Source organism: Dipodomys spectabilis, unplaced genomic scaffold (genome assembly GCF_019054845.1).
Source record: "Dipodomys spectabilis isolate Male_0828 unplaced genomic scaffold, ASM1905484v1 ptg000118l, whole genome shotgun sequence".
NCBI lineage: Eukaryota > Metazoa > Chordata > Mammalia > Rodentia > Heteromyidae > Dipodomys > Dipodomys spectabilis.
In genome coordinates, this window is record NW_024870795.1 from 3,023,642 (window position 1) to 3,036,193 (window position 12,552).

Here is a 12,552-nt window from a genome sequence, read left to right on the forward strand (position 1 = left end):
TCCCTCACTGTACAAGGATGACTAGAGGAGACGGTTCACTTTCACCAAGTCCTCCCAGGCTGAAGGCACCAGGAGGGAAGAGAGGGGACACGGGGGGGGGGGGGGGGAGCCCACCACCACCTGTGGAGACACAACCTCCACTGGCTGCAGGCCTGGGCCCGCGTGTGGGACCTGTGGGGTGAGTGCTCACGCCCCGTCTTCCTCTCCACCCTCCCTCCCCCCCAGCCAGCGATAAGACCCTCTGCAGGGCGTACGGCAGCTGCTTCCCCTGGTCTGGGTTTGTTGCCTTCACCGAGCTCACCAAGCAGGTAAAGAATTCCAGATATGTTTTTTCGCTGACAGCTCACTGTGCCCTTTATTAATGACCATGGCCTTCGGCGTGGGGAGAGGATGCAGGCCCGGCCCCAGCGCAGGGCCTCCCTCCTCGAAGGTGGATGGCCACGTTCCTGGATCTCATGGATTGAAGATGCTGCCTGAGGTGACCCTGAACAAGCCCCCTCCCCAACAGGAGAAGGGAGAGGCCTCTCCCAGGCCCCTGACCCCAGCAGGGGTGAGTGACGTGTGGTCTTTGGAATCTGGCAGCGCAGATTCTAGGTTCTAACACGGCCTGAACAGGGCCCCACCGGGTTCAAAGGGCAAAGCCGGCTGCTGCCCGGGCTCCATCACCTCTTCCTGGCAGTAGGAAGGAGTCCACCGGCCTCCGTGCCCGTGACTCGTTGCACCACCTGGCAGTACGGCAGCCAGCTGTGCCTGGAGGTCCGACCCGGCCCTGCCAGATGTCTCGAGCTTTCCCAGCACATCCGGCTCCCCCTCGGGCACGTCGTGATTATTATTTAACACTCATGGTTCCAGAATCTGTGGGTTTTGAGGCCGGCTGGCCGGCAGGCGCCTGTATGTCGTAATGATAGCTCCAGCTGCAGAAGTTGGGGGGCGGCAGGGGGGGAAGCACCCCAGTGTTCCGGATTTCTTCAGGAGAGTATAGTGTGGTGACATTAACCCCAAGATAGGTGGAGGGAGGACATGGAAAAGAAGTCACTGAACTGGGGCTGGAATCCGCATGTTCAAAGGTCCTGAGGTCAGAGGAAGCTGGGGTGGATGGTTCGTGTGGCTGGAGTGTGGTGGACAGGAGCAGGAGATGAGTTCAGAGAGTGACAAGGTGATTTTTTTTAACCCCCAATGAGGTGGGAGCTTTGGGGGGGTCTCTGTGTAGCGCCGTGGTAGGAGTGGGCTCGGGGTCCCCTGCCTGCCCTGTGCTTAGCTGACTTTGGCCCGCGGGGAGTGAGGTGCTTCAGGGACAAGGGGGAAAAGCCGGAGGCTGTGTACTGCTGCTCCTCGGCCTCTCGCTTCCCTTCAGTAACTGACCGCAAGGCCCTAGGCAGGCCGCCGGTCCTGTCTGGGCCATGCCCCATCTGGGCCAGGCGTTCTATAGTGATAAGAAGAAGCACTTAACTGAGCACTTAACTCAGAAGATGGTGGAAGTCCTGTGACTCGGGATGCCTCAGGCCCCTCCTGCCTCTCCAGCCCCATCTCCCCTGTCTCCTGGCCTTGAACTTCACGCTCCAGCAACCCTGCACTATTTGTGGCTCCCCACACACAATTTCACACCTCCACGCCTCTGCCTCTCGCTCCCCGAAGCCCTGCACACAGAGGCCGGTGCTCCCCAGCAGGCCCCCAGTTTTGGCTGGCGGGGGGGTGGGGGGGGTGGGGGGAGAGGCATCTCTTTCAGAGTTCCACCCCCCCCAACCTGCTCTCTCCTGTGTGCGTGTGCTTGTGCCAGTACTGACTGAGGCTTCACCTCCGGGCCTTGGTGCCATCCCTTAGCTTTCTCTCTCAAGGCTGCAAGCTACCACTTGAGACACAACAGCTCCCCTTCAGGCTTTTTTTCCCCCCCTTAAGTTGGTGCCAGGGCTGGGCGCTATCCCTGAGCTTTTTCTTTTTGCTCAAAGCTACTACCATTTTGAACCACAGCTCTATTTCCAGTTTTCTGGTGGTTCATAGGAGAAAAGAGTCTCATGGACTTTCCTGCCTGGGCTGGCTTTGAACCACGATCCTCAGATCTCAGCCTCCTGAGTAGCTAGGATTACTGACATGAGCCACCAGCGCCCAGCTCACATCTGGCTTTTTTTTTTTTCTTTTTTGTCTGTTTATTGGGGATAAGAGTCTCAAAGACTTTCCTACCTGGGCTGGCTTTGAACTGAGATCCTCAGATCCCAGCCTCCTAAGTAGCTGAGATTATAACTGTGAGCTACCAGTGCCTGGCCTACGACACTCCTACAGGCCCCAGGATGTTTGCTGTCCCCGGGGCAGAGGCGGGAGTGTCTGGAGTCAGATCATGCCAGTGCCTGGGAGTGTTGCTGGGGTTTGTCGCCCAGCCTCTGAAATAGACTGTTTCCTGCCCCTGGCATCAAGGTGAAGTGGCAGCAGAATGGACAAGCACCCAGCCCAGTGCCTGGCATCTGAAAACTGCCTGGGAGACCGGCCACAGAGGACAAGCACCAGGGCTTTTCCTTGGGCAGTGTGGCGATCCTCAGATCCCTGGGGTTACCCCTGCATGGCTGCAGCCCAGAGCCTGGGGCGGGGCTGGGAATCCCGCCCTCCCCCATCACCCTCCCCCCCCCACCGGGTACTGGTCAGTCGGTGCTGCCCAGGGCAGCCGCACAGCACTAGAAAATGTTCTTAATTGCTTCTGCAGGGAGGGGAGTCACCCTGCAGGCAGATAATTAAAAAGTTCAGAGCTTGATTAATTGGGAGGAAATTGGAGGACCGGGGCCGCCTGCTGGGCGGGCGGGAGCCTGTCCCCACCTTGGCGAGTGAGGTAGGTTGATGGGAAGCAGGCTGCGGCTGGGGGTCTGACACATGGGGTCCAGGGATTGGGAGCACGGGGCTGTAAAAGCCCCTCACTCACCTCTGAAAGTTGTGGGGTACCATGCCTGGCTCCGCAAGGACTGTGAGCTCCTTTACCACCACCATACACACACACACACACACACACAGGGCTGAGGATCACACTTGGGAAAGTTCTAGGTACTCTGATCTTGGGTCCAGGGATCCAGGGATCCAACCATAGGCCTTCTAGCCTGTCAATCAAGAAGCTGTACTGGGGGTGGGGGGGGGGGAGGGAGGGGGAGGCTCACCAATGCCAGGGATAAAGGCAAGCACCCTGCAGAGGTCTGGGGTGGGGGGCGGAGGCCCAGGTAAAGACCGCTGTCCCCATACAAGCTGGCCGACCCAAACACAGGCTTCTTCCTTTCTGAATGCAGTCACATCTCAGGCTGACGTCGGTGCCGAGAGGTGCCAGCCCCTGTGGGCTCTGCCATCCTTTGTCCCTTGTGGTGCTCACGCAGCGGGGAGGCAGACAGCTGCGAGCCGGCCAAACAAGCATGCGCCACGGCAGACAGTGCCCGCCTGGGAGTCGCCAGGCGCTCCGGGTGGAGCTGAGGTTGGAAGAGAAGGGAGCTCTCAGAGCAGCGGCTGGGACTGGGGTGGGGAGGGAGGGACCTGGGGAGGGGAGGGCCAGGCAGAGAGACCCCACACGGGCACCTGGGAACCACTGTGAGATCTGGAACATGCAAATGACCTGAGAGATGACAGGGACAGCGAGGTGAAGGGTGACCCCCACGGAGGGGGCATGCGAGCAACAGTTCCCGCTGGCACCTGCTCACGTCTGCCGTCCAGTCTGCTGCTGGCAGGGGTCCACCAATCCCCAGCCCTGGGGGGAAGCCTGGACATACAGGGGAGGCAGGGGCCACATGACTGACAGCCCTGCGGGGGCCAGCCCTGGACTTCACGGTGGCTGGGCAGCCCCTCTCTGGGAGAAGAAGGAAGTGGGCAGAGAGGCCTTTCTTATCTGGGAAGATCTTAAGGACATTGGGGGCCAGAATTTTAGAAAGAGCGTACAAGCTAAGCACCCATGGCTCATGCCGGTAATCCTAACTACTCAAGAAGCTGAGACCTGAGGATCCTGGTTTAAAGCCAGCCAGGACAAGAAAGTTTATGAGACCCTTAAAAAAAAAAAAAGCTCGAAGTAGGGGTCAAGTGGTAGCACTCCATCCAGCCTTGAGTGAAAAGCTCAGGGACAGCGCCCAGGCCCTGAGTTCAAGCCCCAGGACCCCACCCCCAGCCTTCAAAAATAAATAAGAACGTGGACTGTGGACACACAGCTCTGGCCCATGACTTTGCACGAGGACAATTCCTGTCCTCAGTTTCCTCATCTGTAAAATGGGGGCAGCTCCACTTCTCACACACAGCGTGAAGATTAGTATCTGAGATGGCTCCTGCCCAGTGCTGGGAATGGCTAGACACATGGACCTTGAAGGAAGCAGTCCTCCTGCCTCCCTCCCAGCCTGGCATGGCTTGGGGATCTGAGGATCAGACACCCTGCCCTGTCCAGCCTGGCCCAGGGGGACTGACTGCTAGAATGGCTTGAGTGGCCAAAGCAGGAGACAGACACTTGGCATGTTGCAGGCCCCGCCCACAAGCCCCGCCCCCAGGCACACCAAGGCCGGTGTTCTCCTTGGCTCTGCTTCCCAGTGTGCAGCGAGCTGGCTGGCGCTGGGAGCCTGGCAGCAGAGGGACTGTATAGAGATGGGCCCAGCCAGGCTGAGCCAAGGTCCTAAGTGGACTTAGTGGCCTGAGCCACAGGCCGCACAGCAAAAGGCCACCACGCCCCATTCTGGACCCACAGCTCCTTCTCTCCAGCTGCAGCTGGAGGCAGGACTGACTTCCCGGGGTTGGGCCCAGGACAGGCACCCCCAGAAGCCCCTGTGCCCGCCCCAGCAGCAGGGAGGTGGCTATAGGAAGACAAGACCGCGCTGGCTCCGCGTGGTGTCTCTGGTGTCTGAAAGCCAGGCCTGTTTCCTCAGTACCCCAGAGCCTCGCACGCACTGGGGGCTGAGACAGGCCTGCGGAGGGTATTTGTGACTCCTGTCTCTGCCGCTCGCCCTGAATTCCTGAAGAAGGGCCGATGTCCCCGCCTGGATTTCCAAGCCGGGGCACCGAGTCGGCTGTGGGCTGTGTATTCAGTGACAAGTAAATACAGTGGGAAAATTCAGAATAAAAAAACCCTCAAGACCCCACAAGTAGAGACAGTCCACACCAGAAACTGTGTAAGATTACCTTTAGACTACAGGCACAGGTTATAGATGACACAGAAATGAATTTTGTGGGCCCGCCCGCCCCAAGATACCATCACATGATGTTTTATATGCACGTAGTCTACACTCTGCAATCCAGAAGATTTCTGATCCCAAGCATTTCAGATAAGAGGTGCCCTGAAAGTGGGCATTTCAGATACGGGGTAAGCCATGCTTGGTTACTTCCTTCCTTCCTGTTTTTGACTCAGTCTTCCCAACAGATACAAAGTCACTAGTAGTAGTAGTAGTAGTAGTAGTGTCCTCATTGTACAGCAGGAGATTGAGGCACAGAGAGGTTAGGTAATTTGCTAAGGGTCACACAGGGACTGGAAGGCAGGATCAGGACTCATCCCTGGCCACAGTGCTCTAGTCTGTGCCCAGGTTTGATTTCTGCTCTGGCATGGGGCGGGGGGGGGGGGGAGGGAGGGGGGAAGGGGGGAGTAATGTCTGCTGCAGGTGCAAAGCTCTTCAGCTGTCCCAGGCAGGAAGCTGACCGCCTCCAGGACCCCCAGCTAGACAGAGCCGTGCCTTCTGAGCCGCAGCCTGGCAAGGGGGCCTGACAGAGCAGTTAACTCCGAGGTGGCATTGGGAGTCCTTGAGATGAAATCAGCACCCCGAGAGGAGAGGGGGGCAGAGGCAGCCGGCCAGCCATCGGGGCTCTGAGTACCACTCAGTGCCAATTAGCAGCCCTACCGTGCCAGGCCCAGATGGAGCCCTGCCTTGGCCTGACTTGGGCTCACATGGTCAATTATCACCTCTCCCCGGAGCCCAAGGGGCAGGCGAGGAGAAAAGCTGTTTCCCTGTAATCTTCCCTCCCAGTCCCGGGCTGGCTTCCATCTCTACCTTGGTTGCCTGGCCAAGGGCTCTGGGCGTCTGCCGAAGGCAGGGGCAGCTGGCCACCTTGCCCCGCCCCTGCCCCCCTCCTTTCCCAGTCCTGGGCCTGAGAGCCAGGCTTTACCGCTCTTGCTGAGTGACCCAGCCTTCCCTGGTGTTGTGTCTTTGACCTAGAGGCCTGGAGGTAACTTGTGTGATGAGTCCTGGAGCCTAAGGTTACAGACTAGAAGCCCAACCCCCAGCGCTGCGATTTCCTAGCTCTGTCGCCTCAAGGTGGTCTCTTCAGCCCGTGTGAGCCTCAGTTTCCTTCTTCTGTAAATTGGAGGGTCGTGTCGTGTAGATTAAGTGAGGGAATCCAGGGGCAGCCCTTAGCACCTGGTGTGTGAGAGAATTCTTGTCTTCACCTGCCCTGTGAGTACTGGTGTCTTGTCTTTGTGTGACCTGGTGCTGGGTCCTAAATGCTTCCTATGGATCCACTCATCCCAAGCCACGCTCCTCCCTGCAGACTGCCCACCTGCTGTGTTCCAGATCTCAGGCTAAAGGTGCTAAAGTCCTGGAGTGCAGAGGCTGAGGCTGCCCTGTCCTGTCCCACGCAGGCCACCGCAGCAGGGGGCAGGGCAGAATCAGCACCCTGTCCCACAGGTCCTGAGGTGGCTGGCTGGCCCTGGGCGGTGCCTGGGGGCTGTGCGTTCATCTCAGGGCAGCATGCCCTGGGCTCAGCTTTGGTAGCCTAGAGTTCGCTCTGGGTCGGAGCATTCCGGCAGGGATGGGCAAGCCCGAGGGGCGTGGGGCGGGCACTGAATGTGAGTGAGTGTAGGGAAGCATTGGTACCAGGTGAGGTGAACCTCAAAACTGGGGAGATGGGCCTGGGGGAGGGGGCCGGGTGGTGGAGACCCCAGGAGACATTTTGAAGAGCAGCTTCATCAGACATTGGGCACAGATCTCACAACCCACCTGCTCAGGGTGTCCAATTTAATGGGTGTTAGCGCAGCCCCAGGACCATATAAACAGCACCACAATCAATTTCAGAACCTCTCATCGCCCAAAAGGAAGCCGTTCCCCATTAGTAGTCATTTCCCATTCTCCCCGTCCCCTGCCCTTGGCAGCACGCATCGACTTCCTGTCTCTTCCGATGTGCCTCTTCTGGACCTATTTCCTATAAATGGAACTGTACTTTTGTGATGCTGGTTCCTTTCACTGAGCACAATGTTTTCAAGGTCCCCTGTGTGGGAACGCGTATGAGCCTTACATTCCTTTTGGTGGCTGAATAATATTCCATTGTCTGCCGTTGTGCCTTTGTTAAGTGACAGGGAAAGGTTTGCACATTTAGAAAGCCAGGCTCTGGAGGGTGGGCGGGCAGAGGCCAGATGGCCCTGCTAGGCTCAGGGTAGTGGGTGGGAAGAGCTTTCTAGATGCCCGCAGGGGTGGGAGGCAGCCAAAAAAGAGCCAGAGTGGGAACTGCTGGGGAGGGAAGACCTGGTAATTGATTGGCTGCAGGGGGTGGGAGAGAGGAGGCGTGAGGGTGGGGGGAGGTGGAGGGAAAGACCACCTCCCAAGATGGAGGGGAGCAGGTTGTAGGAAGCGGAGGGGCGGGGCTGGGGCGGGCAGCACAGCCAATGAGGAGCCGCCTGGGGAAGGGGGTGGTCTGGGTGGCTGAGAGGGGCCTGGACTTGGTGAGTCCGGTAGCAGCCGCGGGAAGACAGTCCAGATGGACGGGCTGGCAGGCATGGAGGGGCGAGAGAAGCCCCCCGCCAGCCTGCCGGGGACTGGCCAGCAGATGGAGCGGGCGTCCAGCTGGACCTGCTCTCGGGACAAGGAGCCAGATCTTGGGGCATCTTCAAAGATGGTTCTAGACCCACCCTGGAGGGCACACAGCCTTTGACCTCCTCCCCACAGAGGGGGAGGGCTGACCACTGGCCAGAGTCAAGCTGTGAGCAGCGTGGCTGAATGGTCCCAGAATCCCAGGGCAGTGCCGGGGTGGGGGACACCCCTCCATCCAGCAGAGACAGCAAAGGCCAGCACCTGAAAGGAAAGTGGGAGAGAGGATCCAGGCCCCGGGAGGTAGTGCCCCGGGGGCGGGGGGGTGGAGGGACCCTGGGCAGCAGTTGACCATTGCTCAGAAGTGGCCTCTGGGGCTGACCCTCTGCTGGGCTGGACCGTCGCTCTGCCTCTATCCTGTCTTGAAACTGAAGGGAGATGGCGGTCTCATCTGGGCTTCTGGAAGTCAGGACAGATCAGATCCTGAGAACAGGGCTGGAACTACAGGAGGGCAGTCAGTGCTGGGCGTAGTGTGCCTGGGCTTGGTATTGGACGCCCAACTTTGCCATGGAGGCTGTAATGATGCCCCAAGTGAGGGACTCTTTGTCACCATCCTCGGTGACAGGTCGGTGCCACTGGACTGGTTGTGTGTTTCCAAGCGCTGATCTTCCCTGCTTCTCAAGAGACGGAGAGCCCTGCCAAGACCAGGAGGCATCAGCCCTGGTGGCTGTCAGTGGTGTGGGGGTGGGGGGAGGTCTGGCGTCCTGTGGGTGTCCCCTCGGCTTGTGCACTGAGCCCCAGCATGGTTGGGGTGTATGTGTGTGCCAGTAACTGGGGTTTGAACTCTGGGCCTTGGCATACTGCCCTGAGCTTTTGTGCTCAAGGCTAGCACTCTACCACTTACAGCTCCACTTCGGTTTTTCTGGTGGTTAATTGGATGGAGATAAGAGTATCATGGAGCCCGGCGCTGGTGGCTCCTGCCTGTAATCCTAGCTACTCAGGAGGCTGAGATCTGAAGGATCACAGTTCAAAGCCAGCCTGGGCAGGCAATTCCATGAGACTCTTATCTCCAATTAACCACCAAAAAACTGGCAGGGGTGCTGTGGCTCAAGTGGTAGGGCGCTTGCCTTGAGCTGAAGAGCTCAGGCCCAGAGTTCAAGCCCCACAACCAACCAAAAAACAAAAACATAAGACCCCTAAATGAATAATACGCCCTGGTGTGGCGCTGGCGGAGGGGCTGGGGGAAGGATGCTTTGCTAATAAGTCTTGTATGTGGAAGGGACTCATGGAAGACCAGGGTTGGAAAAGGATGATTAGGGAAATGTATGGTAGCTATTTACATACCAGGAAGGTGATGCTCAGAGAGGTAGAGTCACTTTCAGAAGGACACACAGCAACCAGGACTGCACTGCTTGTCCTCTGGGTGAGCGCCTCTGGCTTGTAGGTGAATTAGCAGCGTTTCACCCTGAGGAGGCTCTTACCTCCCAAGATCCCCACTTAGCTCTGTAGAGCCCTCCATGCCTCTCAGCAGAGCCTGAATCCCGACTCCACAGGACAGGCTGGGAGAAAGGCGGGGCCCAGCCCTCCACCCTGGATTCTCAGCCCGGGGCCAGCAGGAGGCGTGGGTGAATTTGTGAACGTTGTCTGTGGTCGACCCTAACCCCACGCTCTGAGCTGCAGGGCTGGAGCACACTGGAGGGTGAAGGTCACAGGCCCTGGCAGAACTCCAGGTGCTGGCCAGGCGCCAACACTGCCCCCCTCGACCCCCCTGCTACTGCAGCCCCTTTATTATAATAAATTCCCTACCCACGGGGCACCGCTCTGTGCTGGGGCATGTCATGCGCTTGCGCAAAACACTCACCTGCAGACATGGACCTTAGAATCACCACTTACAACTAGGGAGGCCGAGTCCCAGAGCGGTTAAGGCCCTTGTGTAGGCCGCAGTGACTGAAAGCCGGGGAGGGAGGCCAGCCCGGGCCCACCTCACCTCTCTACGCCCCGCACGCTGTCCTAGGATTTTTCTCCCATAATGAAATCACCAAACCCAGCGGTCCCCAGCTGGCTAGCAGGGGCCAGCCAGGCATTAGCCAAGAGACTGGGGTCACAACTCCTGACCCCCAGAGGGTCAGGATCTACCCTAGGGGCCACTCAGGGACTATGGACAAATGGAGCAGGCAGGAAGGAAGGAAGACTAGACTCTTCCGGGCAGAGCTAGGACTGCCACGTTGGTACCTGAGGACCCCAGCACCTGAGGAACCAACCTTCCCTGTCTCCTCCTCCAGGCTGTCCATCCGGAACCTTCAAAGCCAACCAAGGGGACGAGGCCTGCACCCACTGCCCCATCAACAGCCGGACCACCTCCGAAGGGGCCACCAACTGCGTCTGCCGTAACGGATATTACAGGGCCGACCTGGACCCCCTGGACATGCCCTGCACAAGTACGTCCACCCGCACACGGGCCCAGGGAGGGCTGGCGGGGACCGGGCCGGGCCTGATGGTCAGGAAATGGAACACAGGCCCCGGCATCTGGCTCATACCCCCTTCCGCCAGGTTGTGGGGAGGATGAAGCCGAGGTCTGGTTTGTACAAAGGGGCAGAGGAGGGGAGGCGTGGCAGGAGAGGCGCCAACCCAGGTGGCGTCCGCGCAGAAGCATCTGCCCAGCAGCCAGCCTGGCAGCCTCCACCTGAATCCCAGGCCAGGTTTTCCTGGAAAAAAAAAAAAAGCAGAGCCGCTACCCATGTGTGTGTCCATCAAGAGTGCTTTCAGCAGGAGATAACACAAACTGACCCCAGATGCTTAACCCACACAGATCTGTTCTTTTGCATGAAAGGAGCTCATGGAGCTCTGTCAGGGGGCAGTATGGAGAATTCCGGATGGCGTCTAGAACATGTGGTTTCTATCCTTGAAGTCCAACAGGGCTGCCAAAGCTCCAGTCATCAAACACATTCCTGGCAGCCAAAGAGAAGGAAGGACAAAGGGACATGGGACAGTTATCTGTCTCCCGATTAAGACACATTTCCTAATTCAACAACCTCTGTCCTTCATTAGTGACCAGCATTAAACCACAGAAGGCTGCGAAGGAAATGGAACCTTCTAGACAGACAAATTACCACCCTAGTTAACGTCGGTTCTATTAGAAAGAGAGGTGGGAAAAGACAGGATATAGGTATCGCCCCAGACACCACAGCACCCATCCCCCGGGGGCAAACAAATGCCAAGGAGGCTGGAGCCCCCCAAAAGCCAAGCAGTTATGAGATATCCAGGAGGAAGCTATGTTCTAGAAGTTTCTCACAGGTGGGTGGACGGGAGGAAGTCTTAGGATGCGGAGCCCGGCGGTGGGGCCTCAGAGGGCCCCCCCCGCCGCTGACACCCCATCCCCTCCTCCCCCCCCCCCCAGCCATTCCCTCAGCACCCCAGGCGGTGATCTCCAGCGTCAACGAGACCTCCCTCATGCTAGAGTGGACGCCACCCCGGGATTCGGGGGGCCGCGAGGATCTCGTCTACAACATCATCTGCAAGAGCTGTGGCTCGGGCCGGGGGGCCTGCACCCGCTGCGGGGACAATGTGCAGTACGCGCCGCGCCAGCTGGGCCTGACCGAGCCCCGCGTCTACATCAGCGACCTGCTGGCCCACACCCAGTACACCTTCGAGATCCAGGCTGTGAACGGCGTCACTGACCAGAGCCCCTTCTCCCCGCAGTTTGCCTCCGTGAACATCACTACCAACCAAGCAGGTGAGTCGGCAGGGGGAGGGGGGAAGGGGAGTGGGGGAGGGGGGAGGGGGAGAGGCAGGAGCCCCGCTGGCCCTCGGGAGAGACGCCTCTCCCAAGCTTTTCGCGTGGGGTGTCCAGCCCAGGGGGTGTGCGCCCTCTCTCCCCCCTGGAGTGCTGTGTGTAGTAACGGCTGCCTTTGGCCGAGTGCGTAACGGAACGTCGAAGTTATATGCTGCTAACACATAAAAGACGCAACCTTCGTTCAGAGGCTTAAAAAGGATGGAAACGGGCCAGGTGCTGGTGGCTCACACCTATAATCCTAGCAACTGAGGAGGCTGAGATCTGAGGATCATGGTTCAAGGCTAACCTGGACAGGAAAGTCTGTGAGTCTCTTATCTCCAATTAACCAGCAAAAAGCCAGAAGTAGAGCTATGGCTCAAGCGGTAGAGCTCCAGACTGGAACAAAAGTTACATGAGAGCCCTAGGCTCTGAGTTCAAGCCCCAATATTGGCACCCCTGCCTCTCCCCCCCCCAAAAAAAGGAAGAGGGCTTCCTCCTCCCCCCATATGGAAAAGGCCAGAAGTGAGCGGGTGGTTTTGACCCTCTATGTCTTAGGGTAGAAGAAGACAGGAAGGCCAGTGGCAGCAGTGCTGTGCAGTGAGTAACAGGAGACGCGGGTTAGCAGCTCTGGGGCTGGAACTCAGGAGTCTTGTGCTTACAACATAGGCATTGTTCTGCTTGAGCCGCATCCCTGGCCCTCCAGAGAGCTGGTTCAGATTCTAGGTTTGCCTTCCCTGTGCTGTGAGACGTTTAATGTATCAGTCAGCTACTGCGGCAATAGTGCTGCATAACAAACTGCCCTCCCCCAAATGTGGTTGTTGAGAACAGTAAACGTGTGTTTCCTTGCTCATTGTATGTGTGTGATGAGTTAGAGCTTGACTTTTGGCCAGCACTAGGCAGGAGTCCCGGATACATTCTGTCTCTTCCTCCTGTCTTCCCCTCCTCATGGCACCAGCAGCTACCCCAGGCTTATTTCTCTCAAGGAGACAGGCAGGAGCCATGGTGGGAGCTGTGCCACATCCCTCGCTGGCCAAAGCAAGGCCATGGCAAAGCCAG

General features: G+C 58.3%; 1 protein-coding gene across 1 annotated transcript in view; it reads left to right on the forward strand.

Annotated features, from left to right (window-relative positions):
* Positions 1 to 12,552, forward strand: part of Ephb2 (EPH receptor B2) — a 160,811-nt gene that overhangs the window by 112,812 nt on the left and 35,447 nt on the right. Inside the window, exons 4-5 of the mRNA XM_042688572.1 lie at positions 10,007 to 10,162; positions 11,122 to 11,457. Coding sequence (XP_042544506.1) covers positions 10,007 to 10,162; positions 11,122 to 11,457 — 492 coding nt within the window. The remainder of the gene's footprint in view (positions 1 to 10,006; positions 10,163 to 11,121; positions 11,458 to 12,552) is intronic.